Source organism: Heptranchias perlo, chromosome 17 (genome assembly GCF_035084215.1).
Source record: "Heptranchias perlo isolate sHepPer1 chromosome 17, sHepPer1.hap1, whole genome shotgun sequence".
Classification (NCBI taxonomy): domain Eukaryota; kingdom Metazoa; phylum Chordata; class Chondrichthyes; order Hexanchiformes; family Hexanchidae; genus Heptranchias; species Heptranchias perlo.
Genome location: NC_090341.1, coordinates 59247710 through 59271209, shown reverse-complemented (window position 1 = coordinate 59271209; position 23500 = coordinate 59247710). Strand labels below are relative to the sequence as shown.

At 57.1% G+C, this 23500-nt stretch overlaps 1 protein-coding gene across 1 annotated transcript in view; it reads left to right on the top strand.

Moving 5' to 3' along the window:
* Positions 1-273: 273 nt before the first annotated feature.
* Positions 274-23500, top strand: part of LOC137334333 (plexin-D1-like) — a 231883-nt gene continuing 208656 nt past the window's right edge. Inside the window, 2 exon segments of the mRNA XM_067999033.1 lie at positions 274-1680; positions 21057-21233. Coding sequence (XP_067855134.1) covers positions 463-1680; positions 21057-21233 — 1395 coding nt within the window. The 5' untranslated portion in view covers positions 274-462.

Below are 23500 nucleotides of genomic sequence, written 5' to 3'. Positions count from 1 at the left end.
GACCGAGAGAGGGGGAGACCCGGACCGAGAGAGGGGGAGACCCGGACCAGGACCGAGAGAGAGGGAGACCCGGACCCGGACCGAGAGAGGGGGAGACCCGGACCAGGACCGAGAGAGGGAGAGGGGGAGACCCGGACCCGGACCGAGAGAGGGGGAGACCCGGACCCGGACCGAGAGAGGGGGAGACCCGGACCGAGAGAGGGGGAGACCCGGACCGAGAGAGGGGGAGACCCGGACCGAGAGAGGGGGAGACCCGGACCGAGAGAGGGGGAGACCCGGACCGAGAGAGGGGGAGACCCGGACCCGGACCGAGAGAGAGGGAGACCCGGACCCGGACCGAGAGAGGGGGAGACCCGGACCCGGAGCGGTAGGAAAAGACAGGGACGGGAGTCGGGGGGAGATGGCGACAGAGCGACCGGGACAGTGAGAGAGACCGGGTCAGAGAGGGGGGCTCGGAGCGGGATGGCCCTGGCCGGGCTCTGCCTCCTCCTCCTCCTCCTCCTCCTCCTCCCGCCGGCCGCGCTGCCCATGTCGGTGCGCGACACTTTCCGCAGCCCCACGGCCACCAACAACCTGGCGGTGGTGGCGGGCCGGGGCCCGGAGCCGGGGCCGGGGCCTCGGGTGTACGTGGGGGCGGTGAACGCCGTGTACCAGCTGGGGCCGGGGCTGCGGGCCGAGGCCCGGGTGAGGACGGGCCCGGTGGAGGACAGCGCGCTGTGCCACGCCCCGCAGCTCCCGCACAGCACCTGCGAGCACCCGAGGAGCCGCACCGACTGCCACAACAAGCTGCTGCAGGCGGACGGCGGCCAGGGCCTGCTGGTGGTGTGCGGCTCCGTGCACCAGGGCTTCTGCCAGCTCCGGGCCCTGGCCAACATCAGCCGGCTGGCCGTGCGCTTCCCCCCGCCCGCCGGCCCCGACCTCGTCTTCCCCAGCATGCTGTACGTGGCCGCCAACCACCCGCAGGCCTCCACCGTCGGCCTGGTGCTGAGCGGCCCGGGCCCGGGCCCCGAGCCGGGGAGTCGATTACTGGTGGCCGCCACCTACACCGGCCTGGGCACCCGCTACTTCCCCACCAACAGCAGCCGGGAGGACCTGCGCTTCGAGAACACGCCCGAGATCGCCATCCGGGCCCTGGACACGGGCCGCCTGTCGCGGCTCTTCACCTACGACATCAACCCGTCCGAGGACAACGTCTTCAAAATCAAGGCCGAGGCCAAGGCCCGCAACCGCCTGGACTTCGTGCGGGCCTTCAGCCGCCGGGCCTACACCTACCTGGCGCTCAACAACGACGCCAACTCGGGCGCCAAGGGCGGCCGGCCCCGCAGCCTGCTGGCCCGCATCTGCTCCGGGGCCCGGGGCCAGCGGCCGGCCGAGAGCCGCAAGCTGACCGAGTCCTACATCCAGCTGGGCCTGCAGTGCGGCGCCGGCTCCCGGCTCTACGGCCGCCTGCTGTCCGCCTGGCCCGGGCCCGACCACATCCTGTACGGCCTGTTCGAGAGGCCCGAGGACGGCGGGCGGGCCCGGAGCGCAGCCCTCTGCACCTTCAGCTTCCCGGCCATCGAGCAGCGCATCCGCGACGCCCGCAGGAAGTGCTTCGAGGAGGAGCGGAGCCAGGAGGTGTCGGTGCTGGAGAGCGTGATCCAGGGCAGCGGGCCCGCCTGCCGCCGGCGCAACATCACGGTGAGGGGCGGGGCCTGGGGGAGGGGAGGGGCCTGCGGGGTGAGGGGCGGGGCCTGGATAGTGTGGGCGGGGCCTGGGGAGGGAGGGGCACGGTGAGGGGCGGGGCCAGGAGGTGTCGGTGCTGGAGAGCGTGATCCAGGGCAGCGGGCCCGCCTGCCGCCGGCGCAACATCACGGTGAGGGGCGGGGCCTGGGGGAGGGGAGGGGCCTGCGGGGTGAGGGGCGGGGCCTGGATAGTGTGGGCGGGGCCTGGGGAGGGAGGGGCACGGTGAGGGGCGGGGCCAGGAGGTGTCGGTGCTGGAGAGCGTGATCCAGGGCAGCGGGCCCGCCTGCCGCCGGCGCAACATCACGGTGAGGGGCGGGGCCTGGGGGAGAGGGGCGGGGCCTGGATAGTGTGGGCGGGGCCTGGGGAGGGAGGGGCACGGTGAGGGGCGGGGCCAGGAGGTGTCGGTGCTGGAGAGCGTGATCCAGGGCAGCGGGCCCGCCTGCCGCCGGCGCAACATCACGGTGAGGGGCGGGGCCTGGGGGAGGGGAGGGGCCTGGATAGTGTGGGCGGGGCCTGGGGAGGGAGGGGCACGGTGAGGGGCGGGGCCAGGAGGTGTCGGTGCTGGAGAGCGTGATCCAGGGCAGCGGGCCCGCCTGCCGCCGGCGCAACATCACGGTGAGGGGCGGGGCCTGGGGGGAGGGGAGGGGCCTGCGGGGTGTGGGTGGGGCTTGGGGAGAGGGGCGGGGCCTGGGGGAGGGGAGGGGCCTGCGGGGTGTGGGTGGGGCTTGGGGAGAGGGGCGGGGCCTGGGGGAGGGGAGGGGCCTGCGGGGTGTGGGTGGGGCTTGGGGAGAGGGGCGGGGCCTGCGGGGTGTGGGTGGGGCTTGGGGAGAGGGGCGGGGCCTGGGGAGGGAGGGGCACGGTGAGGGGCGGGGCCTGGGGAGGGGCGGGGCCTGCAGGGTGTGGGTGGGGCTTGGGGAGGGAGGGGCACGGTGAGGGGCAGGGCCGGGAGCCATGGAGAAAGGGGCCAGGGTGAGTGGGCAGGTTGAGGGCCATGGAGGGGGAGGGGGAGGGGGAGCGACCGTGGAGGGGGAGCGACCGTGGAGGGGGAGCGACCGTGGAGGGGGGCGACCGTGGAGGGGGAGGGGGAGCGACCGTGGAGGGGGAGGGGGAGCGACCGTGGAGGGGGGCGACCGTGGAGGGGGAGGGGGAGCGGCCGTGGAGGGGGAGGGGCAGGTTGTGTGGGGAGTTGATCGGGTTGATGAGGCGGATGTGATGATTTAAGTTCTGTTATTTGGCTTATGGCTGATCTTTGACCTCAACTCCACTTCCCCCCCAATCCCCATATCTCTTGATTCCCCGAGAGTCCAAAAATCTATCGATCTCAGCCCTGAATGTACTCAACGACTGAGCCTCCACAGCCCTCTGGGGTAGGGAATTCCAAAGATTCACAACCCTCTGAGTGAAGAAATTTCTCCTCATTTCAGTCCTAATGGTCGACCCCTTATCCTGAGACTGTGACCCCTGGTTCTAGACTCTCCAGTCAGGGGAAACATCCTCTGAGTATCTACCCTGTCAAGCCCCTCAGAATCTTATATGTTTCAATGAGATAGAACCATAGAAAAGATACAGCACAGAAGGGGGCCATTCAGCCCATTGTGTCCGTGCCGGCTCGAAGAACAACCAGGTGCCCATTCTAATCCCACCTTCCAGCACCCGGTCCGTAGCCCTGCAGCTTACAGCACTTTAGGTGCAGGTCCAGGTACTTTTTAAAAGAATTGAGGGTCCCTGCCTCTACCACCAATTCGGGCAGCGAATTCCATACACCCACCACCCTCTGGGTAAAAAAGTTTTTCCTCTTGTCCCCTCTAATCCTTCCGCCAACCAGCTTAAATCTATGTCCTCTAGTTCTTGAACTCTCCGCTAGGGGAAACAGGTACTTCCTGTCTACTCTATCTGGGCCCCTCATAATTTTGTACACCTCAATCAAGTCTCCTCTCAGCCTCCTCTGCTCCAAGGAAAACAACCCCAGCCTATCCAATCTCTCCTCGTAGCTGCAATTTTCAAGCCCTGGCAACATTCTTGTAAATCTTCTCTGCACTCTCTCCAGAGCAATTACGTCCTTCCTGTAATGTGTTGACCAGAACTGCACACAATACTCCAGCTGTGGCCTTACCAGGGTTTTATACAGTTCCATCATTACATCCCTGCTTTTGTATTCTATACCTCGGCTAGTAACGGAGAGCATTCCGTATGCCTTCTTCACAGCCTTATCTACCTGTACTGTGCACATGTACTCCAAGGTCTCTCACTTCCTCGACCCCTCTCAATATATTCCCGTTTACTGCGTATTCCCTTTTACTGTTTGCCCTCCCTTTCCTCACACTTCTCCGGGTTGAACTCTATTTGCCACTTTTCCACCCACTCCACCAACCCATTGATATCTTCTTGGAGTCTACAGCTATCCTCTTCACTGTCAACTACACGGCCAGTTTTTGTGTCGTCTGCAAATTTGCCAATCATGCCCCCTACATTCAAGTCCAAATCATTAATATATACCACAAACAGCAAGGGACCCAAGATCACCTCTCATTTTTCTAAACTCCAGAGAGTATGGGCCCATTCTACTCAACATCTCCTCTTAGGACAACCCTCTCACCCCAGGAATTAATCTAGTGAACCTTCGTTGCACCGCCTCTAAGGCAGGTATATCCTTCCTTAGATAAGGGTACCAAAACTGTACACAGTACTCCAGGTGCAGTCTCACTAAGCCCTGTACAATTGTAGAAAGACTTCCTTACTCTTGTACTCCAACCCCCTGCAATAAAGGCCAACATGACATTTGCCTTCCTAATTGCTTGCTGTACCTGCATGCTAACTTTTTGTGTTTCTTGTATGAGGACACCCAAATCCCTCTGAACACCAACATTTAATAGTTTCTCCTCATTTAAAAAATATTCTGTTTTTCTATTCTTCCTACCAAAGTGAATAACCTCACATTTCCCCACATTATACTCCATCTGCCACCTTCTTGACCATTCTCTCAACCTGTCTGTATCCCTTTGCAGACTCTTTGTGTCCTCCTCACAGCTTACTTTCCCACCTAACTTTGTATTGTCAGCAAACTTGGATACATTACACTCAGTCCCTTCATCTATGTTATTGATATAGATTGTAAATAGCTGAGGCCTCAGCACTGATCCTTGCGATACCCCACTAGTTACAGCCTGACAACCTGAAAATGACCCATTATTCCTACTGTCTGTTTTCTGTCCTTTAACCAATCCTCTATCCATGCTAATATATTACCCCCAACCCCATGAGCCCTTACCTTGTGTAACAACCTTTCATGTGGCAGCTTATTGAATGCCTTTTGAAAATCCAAATATATACATCCACTGGTTCCCCTTTATCTACCCTGCCAGTTACATCCTCAAAAAACTCTAATAAATTTGTCAAACACGATTTCCCTTTCATAAAACCATGTTGACTCTGCCTGATCATATTATGATTTTCTAAGTGCCCTGTTAACACTTCCTTAATAATGGATTCCAACATTTTCCCGACAACCGATGTCAGGCTAACTGGCCTGTAGTTCCCTGTTTTCTCTCTCCCTCCTTTCTTGAATAGCGGGGTTACATTTGCTAACTTCCAATCCACTGGGATCGTTCCAGAATCTAGGGAATTTTTGGAAGATCATAATCAATGCATCCACTATCTCTGCAGCCACCTCTTTTAGAACCCTCGGATGTGGGCCATCAGGTCCAGGGGATTTATTGGCCTTTAGTCCCATTAGTTTGTCCAGTACTTTTTCTCTATTGATATTAATTATTTAAGTTCCTCCCTCTCATTAGCCCTTTGGTTCCCCATTATTTCAGATTTGCTTTTTGTGTCTTCTACTGTGAAGATAGATACAAAATATTTGTTTAATGTCTCTGCCATTTCCTGATTCCCCATTATAATTTCTCCTGTCTCAGCTTCTAAGGGACCAACATTTACTTTTGCTGCTCTCTTCCTTTACTCTCATATTCTATTTTCTCCCTTTTAATCCATTTTTTGGTCATCCTTTGCTGGTTTCTAAAACTCTCCCAATCCTCAGACTTAATACTGTTCTTCGCAACATTATAAGCTTCTCCTTTTAATCTTAATACAATCCTTAATTCAGCTTCAGCCATAGCAGCCAATGAAATTTCCCTTCTCTTCTCTCCCCACACCTGCCCCCAATTTTATCTTTGGAATGTTTCCATCCCTCACGGTCTGTGACTCCCTGGTACAGTAAAGAGGAAAGGGGAACTTGGGGGAGAAAGAGAAGGGGTCTCTCAGCTCTCGACTCATTACCCCACAATCAATAGAAAAGTGGCAATTTTCCATTGGATCTTGGCAGCTGTTGCCCTCCTGTCAACATATGGGCAGAATAGTCTGGATATGGCACTGGAAGGGCTGGCAGTCAACTGACAGCTGAACCCTGCTAATGTCCCGACCATACCCAAACCCGGCCTGTCCCCAACATCCAGAGCCCAACCTGTTTCATTCTCCATGGGATGGTGAGGTTAGTGTCTCCGAGTGTTTAATTCTCCATGGGACGGTGAGGTTAGTGTCTCCGAGTGTTTAATTCTCCATGGGACGGTGAGGTTAGTGTCTCCGAGTGTTTTATTCTCCATGGGATGGTGAGGTTAGTGTCTCCGAGTGTTTAATTCTCCATGGGATGGTGAGGTTAGTGTCTCCGAGTGTTTAATTCTCCATGGGACGGTGAGGTTAGTGTCTCTGAGTGTTTTATTCTCCATGGGACGGTGAGGTTAGTGTCTCCGAGTGTTTAATTCTCCATGGGACGGTGAGGTTAGTGTCTCCGAGTGTTTAATTCTCCATGGGACGGTGAGGTTAGTGTCTCTGAGTGTTTAATTCTCCATGGGACGGTGAGGTTAGTGTCTCCGAGTGTTTAATTCTCCATGGGACGGTGAGGTTAGTGTCTCCGAGTGTTTCATTCTCCATGGGACGGTGAGGTTAGTGTCTCCGAGTGTTTAATTCTCCATGGGATGGTGAGGTTAGTGTCTCCGAGTGTTTCATTCTCCATGGGATGGTGAGGTTAGTGTCTCCGAGTGTTTAATTCTCCATGGGATGGTGAGGTTAGTGTCTCTGAGTGTTTAATTCTCCATAGGATGGTGAGGTTGGTTGGGGATTGGGAGTCTGCTGCTCTCTCTCTCACACAGTGTGTCATGTAATAGAGGGAAGGGGCAACAGCTGCTGTCAGCTCTACTTTGCATCATGTGCTGCTGGGATTGTCTCCATTCACCTATTGGGGCAGATGCCATGTCCTCCTTATTCTATCTGTGCTCTGGCAGCGGGCCCGTGCTCTGGCAGTAGTCCATCACTGTTGATATTACTGTAGCTTGCCGCTGCTGTTGCAGGATTTGCAGTTAAAGATGATATAAATTGCACTGTATCAAGGAGATACCTCATTTGGTGCTTGGTTTTTGAGGTCAAAGTCCCGGGCCTTCACTCAGAGCAGGCTGCAGAGCTCCACACAAAAGCGACTTGTCTCCAAAAGTGGCTGCCCTCCTGTTGCAGTGGAGTCGTACTGGTGCCTCTTTGGTTTCATTTCCAGTTCTATGTTCCCAGAACGCTCCTGATTTGATGACTTAACCCTGAACTAACTGGGCTGAGTGGTTGTAGCATCTCCACAAAGGGTTAATAGGAAGGCATTTAGGAATAGGACTGAATCAGAGTTTCATTTTAGTTTTGGAAGCTGACCAATAAAAACTCTGAGAAAATATTTCCATCTTTGGAAAGCAACAGGATGGAATTTTAAACTCCCAAAGCCCAATCCCAGAAATAGGAGCATTCAGGGAGATATCAGCCTGGCCGAACGTACTGCCCCCGCACTTATCCAACTGTGTACACAAGTGATTCCTTATCCTTATCGTGACGCATTATCTGCGTCACAACTTTGTTCTGAGGACAGTTTGCAATATATTTGCTAATGGCTCCCATCTGTCAGCCGTGCCTGAGTGGTAGCACTCACACCTCGGAGTCCGAACGTTGTGGGGTGAAGCCCCCACTCAGAGACTCGAGCATATCGTCGAGGCTGACAGTCCAGTGTGGCTGGAGCTCCCCTGGATGAGATGCTAAACAGAGGAACTGTCTGCCCTTTCAGTAAAAGACCCCACAGAACTTTTTGAAGAAGAGCAGGGGAGTTCTCCAAGTGTCCTGGCCAATATTTATCGTCAGCCAACATCACTAAAACAGATTAACCCATGCTGTACCCGCCCTGGGAGTGTTTGATGGGACAGTGTAGAGGGAGCTTTACTCTGTATCTAACCCATGCTGTACCTGCCCTGGGAGTGTTTGATGGGATAGTGTAGAGGGAGCTTTACTCTGTATCTAACTCGTGCTGTACCTGTCCTGGGAGTGTTTGATGGGACAGTGTAGAGGGAGCTTTACTCTGTATCTAACCCATGCTGTACCTGCCCTGGGAGTGTTTGATGGGACAGTGTAGAGGTGACTTTACTCAGTATCTAACCTGTGCTGTACCTGCCCTGGGAGTGTTTGATGGGACAGTGTAGAGGGAGCTTTACTCTGTATCTAACCCGTGCTGTACCTGCCCTGGGAGTGTTTGATGGGACAGTGTAGAGGGAGCTTTACTCTGTATCTAACCCGTGCTGTAACTGCCCTGGGAGTGTTTGATGGGACAGTGTAGAGGTGACTTTACTCTGTATCTAACTCGTGCTGTACCCGCCCTGGGATTGTTTGATGGGACAGTATAGAGGGAGCTTTACTCTGTATCTAACTCGTGCTGTACCTGCCCTGGGAGTGTTTGATGGGACAGTGTAGAGGGAGCTTTACTCAGTATCTAACCTGTGCTGTACCTGCCCTGGGAGTGTTTGATGGGACAGTATAGAGGGAGCTTTACTCTGTATCTAACCCGTGCTGTACCTGCCCTGGGAGTGTTTGATGGGACAGTGTAGAGGGAGCTTTACTCTGTATCTAACCCCGTGCTGTACCTGCCCTGGGAGTGTTTGATGGGACAGTGTAGAGCGAGCTTTACTCAGTATCTAACCCGTGCTGTACCTGCCCTGGGAGTGTTTGATGGGACAGTGTAGAGGGAGCTTTACTCTGTATCTAACCCGTGCTGTACCTGCCCTGGGAGTGTTTGATGGGACAGTGTAGAGGTGACTTTACTCAGTATCTAACCCATGCTGTACCTGCCCTGGGAGTGTTTGATGGGACAGTGTAGAGGGGACTTTACTCAGTATCTAACCCATGCTGTACCTGCCCTGGGAGTTTCTCATGTCCTGTTGTGCAGTGTGGGCCCTCCGTGGAGTGCAGCAGGTTAAGCTGGATGACAGGAGGAAGCTGAGATCATGGCTCTCGTTCCCTGTGCCAAGCATTGTCTTCTCCTCCATTTCCTACTTCTGTTTCCTGGATGCTTCCTCCCGACCCAATATTCCTCTGGCTGATTGGAGCTGGGGGGTTGTGGGGCCAGCGGGGGCGAGGGAATGAAAGTGCAGGATATCACAGTGAGAGAACCACCATTCACACACAGGCTGCTCCCTGTCACACCATACGTCCTGATTAGCAGATTGACAGGAGGAAAACAGCGCCTTCCAGTCTAACTCACTTCCTGCCATTATCGGTAAGCAACACTGAATAAAACTCTCTGCTTCCAGCTTCCTGTTAAATTATGTGCGGTGTTCAGAGATTTAAATGCACGAGTTCCAATGTTTAGTAAAGATCCCTGTCATCAACAGCACCAACACTCCCTCATTGTGTGATGGAGTTCAGTAGAAACAGCTCTCCCTATGTAACACACTGTTCACTATATATAGCCCCCCCCTGTGTAACACACTGTTCACTATATATAGCTCTCTCCCTGTGTAACACACTGTTCACTATATATAGCCCCCCCTGTGTAACACACTGTTCACTATATATAGCTCCCCCTGTGTAACACACTGTTCACTATATACAGCTCCCCCTGTGTAACACACTGTTCACTATATATAGCTCTCTCCCTGTGTAACACACTGTTCACTATATACAGCTCCCCCTGTGTAACACACTGTTCACTATATATAGCTCTCTCCCTGTGTAACACACTGTTCACTATATACAGCTCCCCCTGTGTAACACACTGTTCACTATATACAGCTCCCCCTGTGTAACACACTGTTCACTATATACAGCTCTCTCCCTGTGTAACACACTGTTCAGTATATACAGCACTCCCTGTGCAACGCACTGTTCACTATATACAGCTCCCCCTGTGTAACACACTGTTCACTATATACAGCTCTCCCTGTGTAAAACACTGTTCAGTATATACAGCTCTCTCCCTGTGTAACACACTGTTCAGTAAATACAGCTCTCTCCCTGTGTAACACACTGTTCAGTATATACAGCTCTCCCTGTGTAACACACTGTTCAGTATATACAGCTCTCTCCCTGTGTAACACACTGTTCAGTATATACAGCTCCCCCTGTGTAACACACTGTTCACTATATACAGCTCTCTCCCTGTGTAACACACTGTTCAGTATATACAGCACTCCCTGTGCAACGCACTGTTCACTATATACAGCTCCCCCTGTGTAACACACTGTTCACTATATACAGCTCTCCCTGTGTAAAACACTGTTCAGTATATACAGCTCTCTCCCTGTGTAACACACTGTTCAGTAAATACAGCTCTCTCCCTGTGTAACACACTGTTCAGTATATACAGCTCTCCCTGTGTAACACACTGTTCAGTATATACAGCTCTCTCCCTGTGTAACACACTGTTCAGTATATACAGCTCTCTCCCTGTGTAACACACTGTTCAGTATATACAGCTCTCTCCCTGTGTAACACACTGTTCAGTATATACAGCTCTCCCTGTGTAACACACTGTTCAGTAAATACAGCTCTCTCCCTGTGTAACACACTGTTCAGTAAATACAGCTCTCTCCCTGTGTAACACACTGTTCAGTATATACAGCTCTCCCTGTGTAACACACTGTTCAGTATATACAGCTCTCTCCCTGTGTAACACACTGTTCAGTATATACAGCTCTCCCTGTGTAACACACTGTTCAGTATATACAGCTCTCTCCCTGTGTAACACACTGTTCACTATATACAGCTCTCTCCCTGTTTAACACACTGTTCAGTATATACAGCTCTCTCCCTGTGTAACACACTGTTCAGTATATACAGCTCTCTCCCTGTGTAACACACTGTTCACTATATACAGCTCTCTCCCTGTGTAACACACTGTTCAGTATATACAGCACTCCCTGTGCAACGCACTGTTCACTATATACAGCTCCCCCTGTGTAACACACTGTTCACTATATACAGCTCTCCCTGTGTAAAACACTGTTCAGTATATACAGCTCTCTCCCTGTGTAACACACTGTTCAGTATATACAGCTCTCTCCCTGTGTAACACACTGTTCAGTATATACAGCTCTCTCCCTGTGTAACACACTGTTCACTATATACAGCTCTCTCCCTGTGTAACACACTGTTCAGTATATACAGCACTCCCTGTGCAACGCACTGTTCACTATATACAGCTCCCCCTGTGTAACACACTGTTCACTATATACAGCTCCCCCTGTGTAACACACTGTTCAGTATATACAGCTCTCTCCCTGTGTAACACACTGTTCACTATATACAGCTCTCTCCCTGTGTAACACACTGTTCAGTATATACAGCACTCCCTGTGCAACGCACTGTTCACTATATACAGCTCCCCCTGTGTAACACACTGTTCACTATGTACAGCTCCCCCTGTGTAACACACTGTTCAGTATATACAGCTCTCTCCCTGTGTAACACACTGTTCAGTATATACAGCTCTCTCCCTATGTAACACACTGTTCAGTATATACAGCATTCCTGTGCAACGCACTGTTCACTATTTACAGCTCCCCCTGTGTAACACACTGTTCACTATATACAGCTCTCCCTGTGTAAAACACTGTTCAGTATATACAGCTCTCTCCCTGTGTAACACACTGTTCAGTATATACAGCTCTCTCCCTGTGTAACACACTGTTCAGTATATACAGCTCTCTCCCTGTGTAACACACTGTTCACTATATACAGCTCTCTCCCTGTGTAACACACTGTTCAGTATATACAGCACTCCCTGTGCAACGCACTGTTCACTATATACAGCTCCCCCTGTGTAACACACTGTTCACTATATACAGCTCCCCCTGTGTAACACACTGTTCAGTATATACAGCTCTCTCCCTATGTAACACACTGTTCAGTATATACAGCTCTCTCCCTATGTAACACACTGTTCAGTATATACAGCACTCCCTGTGCAACGCACTGTTCAGTATATACAGCTCCCCCTGTGTAACACACTGTTCACTATATACAGCTCCCCCTGTGTAACACACTGTTCAGTATATACAGCTCCCCCTGTGTAACACACTGTTCAGTATATACAGCTCCCCCTGTGTAACACACTGTTCAGTATATACAGCTCCCCCTGTGGAACACACTGTTCACTATATACAGCTCTCCCTGTGTAACACACTGTTCAGTATATACAGCTCCCCCTGTGTAACACACTGTTCAGTATATACAGCTCTCTCCCTGTGTAACACACTGTTCACTATATACAGCTCTCTCCCTGTGTAACACACTGTTCAGTATATACAGCTCTCCCTGTGCAACGCACTGTTCACTATATACAGCTCCCCCTGTGTAACACACTGTTCACTATATACAGCTCCCCCTGTGTAACACACTGTTCAGTATATACAGCTCTCTCCCTATGTGACATTGCCAGACTGAAGTATTACAGTGCAAAGCTGTTTTATTACAGTACAAGCCTGAAGTGTAACTATGCCAGGCTGAAGGGTTACGGTGCGAGGGCGAAGGGTTACGGTGCGAGGGCTGAAGGGTTACGGTGCGAGGGCGAAGGGTTACGGTGCGAGGGGGAAGGGTTACGGTGCGAGGGCGAAGGGTTACGGTGCGAGGGCGAAGGGTTACGGTGCGAGGGCGAAGTGTTCCGGTGCGAGGGCGAAGGGTTACGGTGCGAGGGCGAAGGGTTACGGTGCGAGGGCGAAGTGTTCCGGTGCGAGGGCGAAGTGTTCCGGTGCGAGGGCGAAGGGTTACGGTGCGAGGGCGAAGAGTTACGGTGCGAGGGCGAAGGGTTACGGTGCGAGGGCGAAGGGTTACGGCGCGAGGGCGAAGGGTTACGGCGCGAGGGCGAAGGGTTACGGCGCGAGGGCGAAGGGTTACGGCGCGAGGGCGAAGGGTTACGGCGCGAGGGCGAAGGGTTACGGCGCGAGGGCGAAGTGTTAAGGTGCGAGGGCGAAGGGTTACGGTGCGAGGGCGAAGGGTTACGGTGCGAGGGCGAAGGGTTACGGTGCGAGGGCGAAGGGTTACGGTGCGAGGGCGAAGGGTTACGGTGCGAGGGCGAAGGGTTACGGTGCGAGGGCGAAGGGTTACGGTGCGAGGGCGAAGCGTTACGGTGCGAGGGCGAAGGGTTACGGTGCGAGGGCGAAGGGTTACGGTGCGAGGGCGAAGGGTTACGGTGCGAGGGCGAAGGGTTACGGTGCGAGGGGGAAGGGTTACGGTGCGAGGGCGAAGGGTTACGGTGCGAGGGCGAAGTGTTACGGTGCGAGGGCGAAGGGTTACGGTGCGAGGGCGAAGCGTTACGGTGCGAGGGCGAAGGGTTACGGTGCGAGGGCGAAGTGTTACGGTGCGAGGGCGAAGGGATACGGTGCGTGGGCGAAGCGTTACGGTGCGAGGGCGAAGGGTTACGGTGCGAGGGCGAAGGGTTACGGTGCGAGGGCGAAGGGTTACGGTGCGAGGGGGAAGGGTTACGGTGCGAGGGCGAAGGGTTACGGTGCGAGGGCGAAGGGTTACGGTGCGAGGGCGAAGGGTTACGGTGCGAGTCTGAAGCGTTACGTTGCGAGGGCGAAGGGTTACGGTGCGAGGGCGAAGGGTTACGGTGCGAGGGCGAAGGGTTACGGTGCGAGGGCGAAGGGTTACGGTGCGAGGGCGAAGTGTTACGGTGCGAGGGCGAAGGGTTACGGTGCGAGGGCGAAGGGTTACGGTGCGAGGGCGAAGGGTTACGGTGCGAGGGCGAAAGCTTACGGTGCGAGGGCGAAGGGTTACGGTGCGAGGGCGAAGAGTTACGGTGCGAGGGCGAAGGGTTACGGTGCGAGTCTGAAGCGTTACGGTGCGAGGGCGAAGGGTTACGGTGCGAGGGCGAAGGGTTACGGTGCGAGGGCGAAGGGTTACGGTGCGAGGGCGAAGGGTTACGGTGCGAGGGCCAAGGGTTACGGTGCGAGGGCGAAGGGTTACGGTGCGAGGGCGAAGGGTTACGGTGCGAGGGCGAAGTGTTACGGTGCGAGGGCGAAGGGTTACGGTGCGAGGGCGAAGGGTTACGGTGCGAGGGCGAAGGGTTACGGTGCGAGGGCGAAGGGTTACGGTGCGAGTCTGAAGCGTTACGGTGCGAGGGCGAAGGGTTACGGTGCGAGGGCGAAGGGTTACGGTGCGAGTCTGAAGCGTTACGGTGCGAGGGCGAAGGGTTACGGTGCGAGGGCGAAGGGTTACGTTGCGAGTCTGAAGCGTTACGGTGCGAGGGCGAAGGGTTACGGTGCGAGGGCGAAGGGTTACGGTGCGAGGGCGAAGGGTTACGGTGCGAGGGCGAAGGGTTACGGTGCGAGGGCGAAGGGTTACGGTGCGAGGGGGAAGGGTTACGGTGCGAGGGCGAAGGGTTACGGTGCGAGGGCGAAGGGTTACGGTGCGAGGGCGAAGTGTTACGGTGCGAGGGCGAAGGGTTACGGTGCGAGGGCGAAGCGTTACGGTGCGAGGGCTAAGGGTTACGGTGCGAGGGCGAAGTGTTACGGTGCGAGGGCGAAGGGATACGGTGCGTGGGCGAAGCGTTACGGTGCGAGGGCGAAGGGTTACGGTGCGAGGGCGAAGGGTTACGGTGCGAGGGCGAAGGGTTACGGTGCGAGGGCGAAGGGTTACGGTGCGAGGGGGAAGGGTTACGGTGCGAGGGCGAAGGGTTACGGTGCGAGGGCGAAGGGTTACGGTGCGAGTCTGAAGCGTTACGTTGCGAGGGCGAAGGGTTACGGTGCGAGGGCGAAGGGTTACGGTGCGAGGGCGAAGGGTTACGGTGCGAGGGCGAAGTGTTACGGTGCGAGGGCGAAGGGTTACGGTGCGAGGGCGAAGGGTTACGGTGCGAGGGCGAAGGTTTACGGTGCGAGGGCGAAGGTTTACGGTGCGAGGGCGAAGGGTTACGGTGCGAGGGCGAAAGCTTACGGTGCGAGGGCGAAGGGTTACGGTGCGAGGGCGAAGAGTTACGGTGCGAGGGCGAAGGGTTACGGTGCGAGTCTGAAGCGTTACGGTGCGAGGGCGAAGGGTTACGGTGCGAGGGCGAAGGGTTACGGTGCGAGGGCGAAGGGTTACGGTGCGAGGGCGAAGGGTTACGGTGCGAGGGCGAAGGGTTACGGTGCGAGGGCGAAGTGTTACGGTGCGAGGGCGAAGGGTTACGGTGCGAGGGCGAAGGGTTACGGTGCGAGGGCGAAGGGTTACGGTGCGAGTCTGAAGCGTTACGGTGCGAGGGCGAAGGGTTACGGTGCGAGGGCGAAGGGTTACGGTGCGAGGGCGAAGGGTTACGGTGCGAGTCTGAAGCGTTACGGTGCGAGGGCGAAGGGTTACGGTGCGAGGGCGAAGGGTTACGTTGCGAGTCTGAAGCGTTACGGTGCGAGGGCGAAGGGTCACGGTGCGAGGGCGAAGGGTTACGGTGCGAGGGCGAAGGGTTACGGTGCGAGGGCGAAGCGTTACGGTGCGAGGGCGAAGAGTTACGGTGCGAGGGCGAAGGGTTACGGTGCGAGGGCGAAGGGTTACGGTGCGAGGGCGAAGCGTTACGGTGCGAGGGCGAAGGGTTTGGTGCGAGGGCGAAGGGTTACGGTGCGAGGGCGAAGGGTTACGGTGCGAGGGCGAAGGGTTACGGTGCGAGGGCGAAGCGTTACGGTGCGAGGGCGAAGCGTTCCGGTGCGAGGGCGAAGGGTTACGGTGTGAGGGCGAAGGGTTACGGTGCGAGGGCGAAGGGTTACGGTGCGAGGGCGAAGCGTTACGGTGCGAGGGCGAAGCGTTACGGTGCGAGGGCCAAGGGTTACGGTGCGAGGCCGAAGGGTTACGGTGCGAGGGCGAAGGGTTACGGTGCGAGGGCGAAGGGTTACGGTGCGAGGGCGAAGCGTTACGGTTGGAGGCCGAAGGGTTACGGTGCGAGGGCGAAGGGTTACGGTGCGAGGGGGAAGGGTTACGGTGCGAGGGCGAAGGGTTACGGTGCGAGGGCGAAGGGTTACGGTGCGAGGGCGAAGGGTTACGGTGCGAGGGGGAAGGGTTACGGTGCGAGGGCGAAGAGTTACGGTGCGAGGGCGAAGAGTTACGGTGCGAGGGCGAAGGGTTACGGTGCGAGGGCGAAGGGTTACGGTGCGAGGGCGAAGGGTTACGGTGCGAGGGCGAAGGGTTACGGTGCGAGGGCGAAGAGTTACGGTGCGAGGGCGAAGGGTTACGGTGCGAGGGCGAAGGGTTACGGTGCGAGGGGGAAGGGTTACGGTGCGAGGGCGAAGGGTTACGGTGCGAGGGCGAAGGGTTACGGTGCGAGGGCGAAGGGTTACGGTGCGAGGGCGAAGGGTTACGGTGCGAGGGCGAAGGGTTACGGTGCGAGGGCGAAGGGTTACGGTGCGAGGGGGAAGGGTTACGGTGCGAGGGCGAAGGGTTACGGTGCGAGGGCGAAGCGTTACGGTGCGAGGGCGAAGAGTTACGGTGCGAGGGCGAAGAGTTACGGTGCGAGGGCGAAGGGTTACGGTGCGAGGGCGAAGGGTTACGGTGCGAGGGCGAAGAGTTACGGTGCGAGGGCGAAGGGTTACGGTGCGAGGGCGAAGAGTTACGGTGCGAGGGCGAAGGGTTACGGTGCGAGGGTTAAGGGTTACGGTGCGAGGGCGAAGAGTTACGGTGCGAGGGCGAAGGGTTACGGTGCGAGGGCGAAGAGTTACGGTGCGAGGGTTAAGTGTAACTATTAAAAGCAAAATACTGTGGATGCTGGAAATCTGAACTAAAAACAGAAAATGCTGGAAAAGCTCAGCGAGTGAGGCAGCGTCTGTGGAGAAAGAAACAGAGTTAATGTCTCAGGTCGAAGACCTTTCGTCAGAACTGGAAGATGTTAAAGAGTTAAAGTTTTTAAGCAGAGCCAGGGAAAGTGGGGGGGAGGGAAGGACAAAAGGGAGGGTCTGTGAGAGGGTGGAGGGCAGGAGTGATTAAATAACGATAGGGATGATGGTGCAAGGCACGGAGGGGGGGAATGGGACAGGTTCAGAAATGAAAGATTGATCAGGAGTAGCTGTAAATGACAGCAGCAGAACTATTACCAGCACCTGCTGACCGAAAAACTGGGATCTGAAGTTATTAAAATCAATGTTGAGTCCAGGAGGGAGTGAGACGGGGAATTAAAATGGCAATGTGAGCAATGGTCTCCTCTCCATTGGGGAGACCAAACGCTTTACTGAACACCTCCGCTCTGTCCACAAGTGTGACCCTGACCTGCCGGTCGCTTGTCATTTTAATTCCCTGTCCCACTCCCACTCTGACCTCTCTGTCCTCGGCCTCTTACACTGTTCCAATGAAGCTCGAGGAACAGAACCTCATCTTTCAATTAGGCACTTTACAACCTCCCAGACTCAACACTGATTTCAATAACGTCAGCATTATACAGTACAAGGCTGAAGTATTACAGTACAAGGCTGAAGTATTACAGTACAAGGCTGAAGTATTGCAGTACAAGGCTGAAGTATTACAGTACAAGGCTGATAATATACAGTAAAGGCTGAAGTATTACAGTACAAGACTAAAGTGTTACAGTACAAGGCTGAAGTATTACAGTACAAGCCTAAAGTGTTACAGTACAAGGCTGAAGTATTACAGTACAAAGCTGAAGTGTTACAGTACAAGGCTGAAGTATTACAGTACAAGGCTGAAGTGTTACAGTACAAGCCTAAAGTGTTACAGTACAAGGCTGAAGTGTTACAGTACAAGGCTGAAGTGTTACAGTACAAGGCTGAAGTATTACAGTACAAGGCTGATAATATACAGTACAAGGCTGAAGTATTACAGTACAAGACTAAAGTGTTACAGTACAAGGCTGATATACAGTACAAGGCTGATGTATTACAGTTCAAGGCTGATATTATATAGAACAAGGCTGATGTATTACATTGCCAGGCTGATCAGGGAATGTGTGAGTGCCCTTGTGTGCACAGTGGGGTTACAATAAAACAGCAGCAGTGATCTTATAGTAATCAACCAGAAAGTATTAGATTACACCAAACGAAGGGCAAAGAACGACCATGGGGCCTGTAAACCCCGACCCTCCTTTAACCGGTATACCTCACACACGGACGGTGTACCTCGGTCCTCCATTAACCGGTATACCTCACACACGGACGGTGTACCTCGGTCCTCCATTAACCGGTATACCTCACACACGGACGGTGTACCTCGGTCCTCCATTAACCGGTATACCTCACACACGGACGGTGTACCTCGGTCCTCCATTAACCGGTATACCTCACACACGGACGGTGTACCTCGGTCCTCCATTAACCGGTATACCTCACACACAGAACACCCAACCCCCAGTGAGACTGTCTCCTCCCAGAAGCAAAAAAAAACTGCAACCATTTCAGGAAAATCTGTGGGAATTGTTCCCCGACTCCCAAAGGCAATTGAGCAACGCTCCAGGAGGTCGTGGTTAACCAGGATTCACCACAGCCTAAACTAACTAACTTCACAACCACACAACAGGCAGTGTGTTCCAAAACATGCTCAGGTCCCTTTTCAAGGACTGGAGTGGGATATTATGCACATTCTTGTGGAGATGAACTCTCTGTGGAGGGAACTAGCTCCTCATGGAGTTGCCTCTTTGTCTATCGGAGAGGAGGTGACCCTGAGTCCCAGCTTGGTCAGCAGAGGAGGGGAATAGAGGTACAGCATAGCGTCAGGGATGAGGGGCTGCCAATCTCATCAACAGAGCAAGAGGGAAGAATGTAAGTGGAAAAAGGAGGAAGATAAGAAAGGAAAGTGGAGGGAGAGCCGCTCAGAGCCGGGCTCAGGGGCTTCTCAGGCACTGGTTTGAGAGCAAAATTGATAAATATCTGGGAGATGACCCCCTCCCCACCCCTGCCATCTCCTGCCCGAGAGAGTGGGACAGATACCTTAGAGAGCGAGTCAGAATCAAGAGATGGGTGCTTTGTAAGATGCATTTTCATTGGGTTGTGTTCTTGGGATGGCTGTGGTGTAAAGGACACATCAGCACCTGGGACATTACAGCAGAAAGTTTGTTCAGTGTGACGAGATCACGGGTGATGGCAATATCATGAGGCCAGGGAGTGGGACGGGGGTGGGACTTGGGAGTGGGGGCGGGGTCTGGGTGTGGGGCGGTGCGTGGTCTCTGTATGGGGCAGGGGCGGGGTCTCTGTATGGGGCGGGGGCGGGGTCTCTGTATGGGGCAGGGGCGGGGTCTCTGTATGGGGCGGGGGCGGGGTCTCTGTATGGGGCGGGGGCGGGGTCTCTGTATGGGGCGGGGGCGGGGTCTCTGTGTGGGGCGGGGGCGGGGTCTCTGTATGGGGCGGGGGCGGGGTCTCTGTGTGGGGCGGGGGCGGGGTCTCTGTGTGGGGCGGGGGCGGGGTCTCTGTGTGGGGCGGGGGCGGGGTCTCTGTATGGGGTGGGGGCGGGGTCTCTGTGTGGGGCGGGGGCGGGGTCTCTGTATGGGGTGGGGGCGGGGTCTCTGTATGGGGTGGGGGCGGGGTCTCTGTATGGGGCAGGGGCGGGTCTCTGTGTGGGGTGGAGGCATGGTCTCTGTGTGGGGCGGGGTCTCTGTGTGGGGCGGGGCGGGTCTCTGTGGGGCAGGGGCGGGGTCTCTGTGTGGGGCGGGGCCTTTGTGGGGCGGGGGCAGGGTCTCTGTGTGGGGCGGGGGCGGGGTCTCTGTGTGGGGCGGGGTCTCTGTGTGGGGCGGGGTCTCTGTGGGGCGGGGGCAGGGTCTCTGTATGGGGCAGGGGCGGGGTCTCTATGGGGCAGGGGCGGGGTCTCTGTGTGGGGTGGGGGCTCTGTGTGGGGCGGGGTCTCTGTGGGGCGGGGGGCAGGGTCTCTGTGTGGGGCGGGGTCTCTGTGGGGCGGGGGCAGGGTCTCTGTGTGGGGCGGGGCGGGGTGGGTCTCTGTGTGGGGCGGGGTCTCTGTGTGGGGCGGAGGCGGGGTCTCTGTGTGGGGCGGGGGTCTCTGTGGGGCGGGGCAGGGTCTCTGTGTGGGGCGGGGGCGGGGTCTCTGTGTGGGGCGGGGGCGGGGTCTCTGTGCGGGGCGGGGTCTCTGTGTGGGGCGGGGGCGGGGTCTCTGTGTGGGGCGGGGGCGGGGTCTCTGTGTGGGGCGGGGTCTCTGTGGGGCGGGGGCAGGGTCTCTGTGTGGGGCGGGGTCTCTGTGGGGCGGGGGCAGGGTCTCTGTGTGGGGCGGGGGGCGGGGTCTCTGTGTGGGGCGGGGTCTCTGTGGGGCGGGGGCAGGGTCTCTGTGTGGGGCGGGGGCAGGGTCTCTGTGTGGGGCGGGGTCTCTGTGGGGCGGGGGCAGGGTCTCTGTATGGGGCAGGGGCGGGGTCTCTATGGGGCAGGGGCGGGGTCTCTGTGTGGGGTGGGGGCTCTGTGTGGGGCGGGGTCTCTGTGGGGCGGGGGCAGGGTCTCTGTGTGGGGCGGGGTCTCTGTGGGGCGGGGGCAGGGTCTCTGTGTGGGGCGGGGCGGGGTGGGTCTCTGTGTGGGGCGGGGTCTCTGTGTGGGGCGGAGGCGGGGTTCTCTGTGTGGGGCGGGGTCTCTGTGGGGCGGGGGCAGGGTCTCTGTGTGGGGCGGGGGGCGGGGTCTCTGTGTGGGGCGGGGGCGAGGTCTCTGTGTGGGGCGGGGTCTCTGTGTGGGGCGGGGGCGGGGTCTCTGTGTGGGGGCGGGGGGCGGGGTCTCTGTGTGGGGTGGGGTCTCTGTGGGGCGGGGGGCAGGGTCTCTGTGTGGGGCGGGGTCTCTGTGGGGCGGGGGCAGGGTCTCTGTGTGGGGCGGGGGCGGGGTCTCTGTGTGGGGCGGGGTCTCTGTGGGGCGGGGGCGGGGTCTCTGTGGGGCGGGGGCAGGGTCTCTGTGTGGGGCGGGGTCTCTGTGGGGCAGGGTCTCTGTGGGGCGGGGGCAGGGTCTCTGTGTGGGGCCTGGGAGTGGGTTTGGGGCCTGGGAGTGAGGACGGGGTCTCGGTATGCGAGTGGGTGTGGGGCCTGGGAATGGTGGCAGTGCCTGGGTGTTGGGCAGGGGTGGGGCCTGGGTGTGGACTAACAGCCATTTCACTTCTTTTTGCAGCTGCAGAAGGAACAGCTGGACTGCGGAGCTGCCCACCTGCAGCATCCTCTGGCCATTAAGAGCCCGATGAAAGCGAGTCCGATCTTGGTTGAGAGAGGCCTGAGCTCGGTGGCAGTGTCGAGTGTAAATAATCACACAGTGGTGTTCCTGGGCACGGCCAGCGGGCAGTTACTGAAGGTACCGTCACTGGCCTTGTGCCTGAGATGTTCCCTCTCCCCCCCCCCCTCTCTCTCTCTCTCTGTTCCCTCTCCCTCTCTCTCTCTCTCTCTCTCTCTGTTCCCTCTCTCTCTCTCTCTCTCTCTCTGTTCCCTCTCTCCCTCTCTCTCTCTCTCTGTTCCCTCTCCCCCTCTCTCCCTCTCTCTCTGTTCCCTCTCCCCCTCTCTCCCTCTCTCTCTGTTCCCTCTCCCCCCCCCTCTCTCTCTGTTCCCTCTCCCCCTCTCTCTCTCTCTCTGTTCCCTCTCCCCCCCTCTCTCTCTCTCTCTCTGTTCCCTCTCCCCCTCTCTCTCTCTCTCTGTTCCCTCTCCCCCCCTCTCCCTCTCTCTCTGTTCCCTCTCCCCCTCTCTCCCTCTCTCTCTGTTCCCTCTCCCCCCCCCCTCTCTCTGTTCCCTCTCCCCCTCTCTCTCTCTCTCTGTCGCCCCCCTCCCTCTGTCGCCCCCCTCTCTCTGTCGCCCCCCCTCTCTCTGTCGCCCCCCTCCCTCTGTCGCCCCCCCTCTCTCTGTCGCCCCCCTCTCTCTGTCGCCCCCCCTCTCTCTGTCGCCCCCCTCCCTCTGTCGCCCCCCTCTCTCTGTCGCCCCCCTCTCTCTGTCGCCCCCCTCTCTCTGTCGCCCCCCTCTCTCTGTCGCCCCCCTCTCTCTGTCGCCCCCCCTCTCTCTGTCGCCCCCCCTCTCTCTGTCGCCCCCCTCTCTCTGTCGCCCCCCCTCTCTCTGTCGCCCCCCTCTCTCTGTCGCCCCCCCTCTCTCTGTCGCCCCCCTCTCTCTGTCGCCCCCCTCTCTCTGTCGCCCCCCCTCTCTCTGTCGCCCCCCCTCTCTCTGTCGCCCCCCCTCTCTCTGTCGCCCCCCTCTCTCTGTCGCCCCCCCTCTCTCTGTCGCCCCCCTCTCTCTGTCGCCCCCCCTCTCTCTGTCGCCCCCCCTCTCTCTGTCGCCCCCCCTCTCTCTGTCGCCCCCCCTCTCTCTGTCGCCCCCCTCTCTCTGTCGCCCCCCTCTCTCTGTCGCCCCCCCTCTCTCTGTCGCCCCCCCTCTCTCTGTCGCCCCCCTCTCTCTGTCGCCCCCCTCTCTCTGTCGCCCCCCCTCTCTCTGTCGCCCCCCCCTCTCTCTGTCGCCCCCCCTCTCTCTGTCGCCCCCCCTCTCTCTGTCGCCCCCCCTCTCTCTGTCGCCCCCCTCTCTCTGTCGCCCCCCTCTCTCTGTCGCCCCCCCTCTCTCTGTCGCCCCCCTCTCTCTGTCGCCCCCCCTCTCTCTGTCGCCCCCCCTCTCTCTGTCGCCCCCCTCTCTCTGTCGCCCCCCTCTCTCTGTCGCCCCCCCTCTCTCTGTCGCCCCCCTCTCTCTGTCGCCCCCCCTCTCTCTGTCGCCCCCCCTCTCTCTGTCGCCCCCCTCTCTCTGTCGCCCCCCCTCTCTCTGCTCGGAGGGCCAGCGGCTCCCACCTCCCCTGAAGCCTCCCCTGGGGTGACTCACCTTCCATTCGCCTCCTTTCTCCGCTCCCTGTGGGGGGCCCGCCTGCCCCCTGCCCCCTGCCCCCTGCTTTGCTTCACAGCCTCCTGTGCCCTGTGAGTGGATTTAGGGGAGGGGAGTGTGACCAGCTGGGTGTCTGAGCCCTTGAGGCCCAGATCGCTCCATCCTGTCTGGGCTGATATTCCCCATTGGCTGATTCGCCCTGTTTGAATTTTGTGGGCCTGCTGGATTGGTAAGGCTGGTATTCGAGGAGGATATAAATGCCAGCTGTGACTCGCTGGGTATCACTCTCACCCCTCAGTCAGAAGGCCGTGGGTTCAGGCCCCACTCCAGAGACTCGAGCATAAAAATCCAGGCTGACACTCGCGGTGTCAGTACTGAGGGAGTGCTGCACTGTCGGAGGTGCCGTCTTTCAGAAAAGACGTTAAACCGAGGCCCCGTTTACCCTCTCAGGTGGACGTAAAAGATCCCACAGCACTATTTGAAGAGCAGGGGGAGTTCTCCCGGTGTCCTGGGGCCAATATTTATCCCTCAACCAACATCACTGAAATAGATGATCTGGTCATTATCATTGCTGTTTGTGGGATCTTGCTGTGCGCTAATTGGCTGCCGCGTTTCCTACATTACAACAGTGATTACACTTCAAAAAATACTTCATTGGCTGTAAAGCGCTTTGGGATATCCTGAGATTGTTGACAGTACTATAGAAATACAAGTTACTTAAATTTTCAATCAGGACAAGGAGATCTTTAGCAACTTAAGATGGATGTAAATGAATGG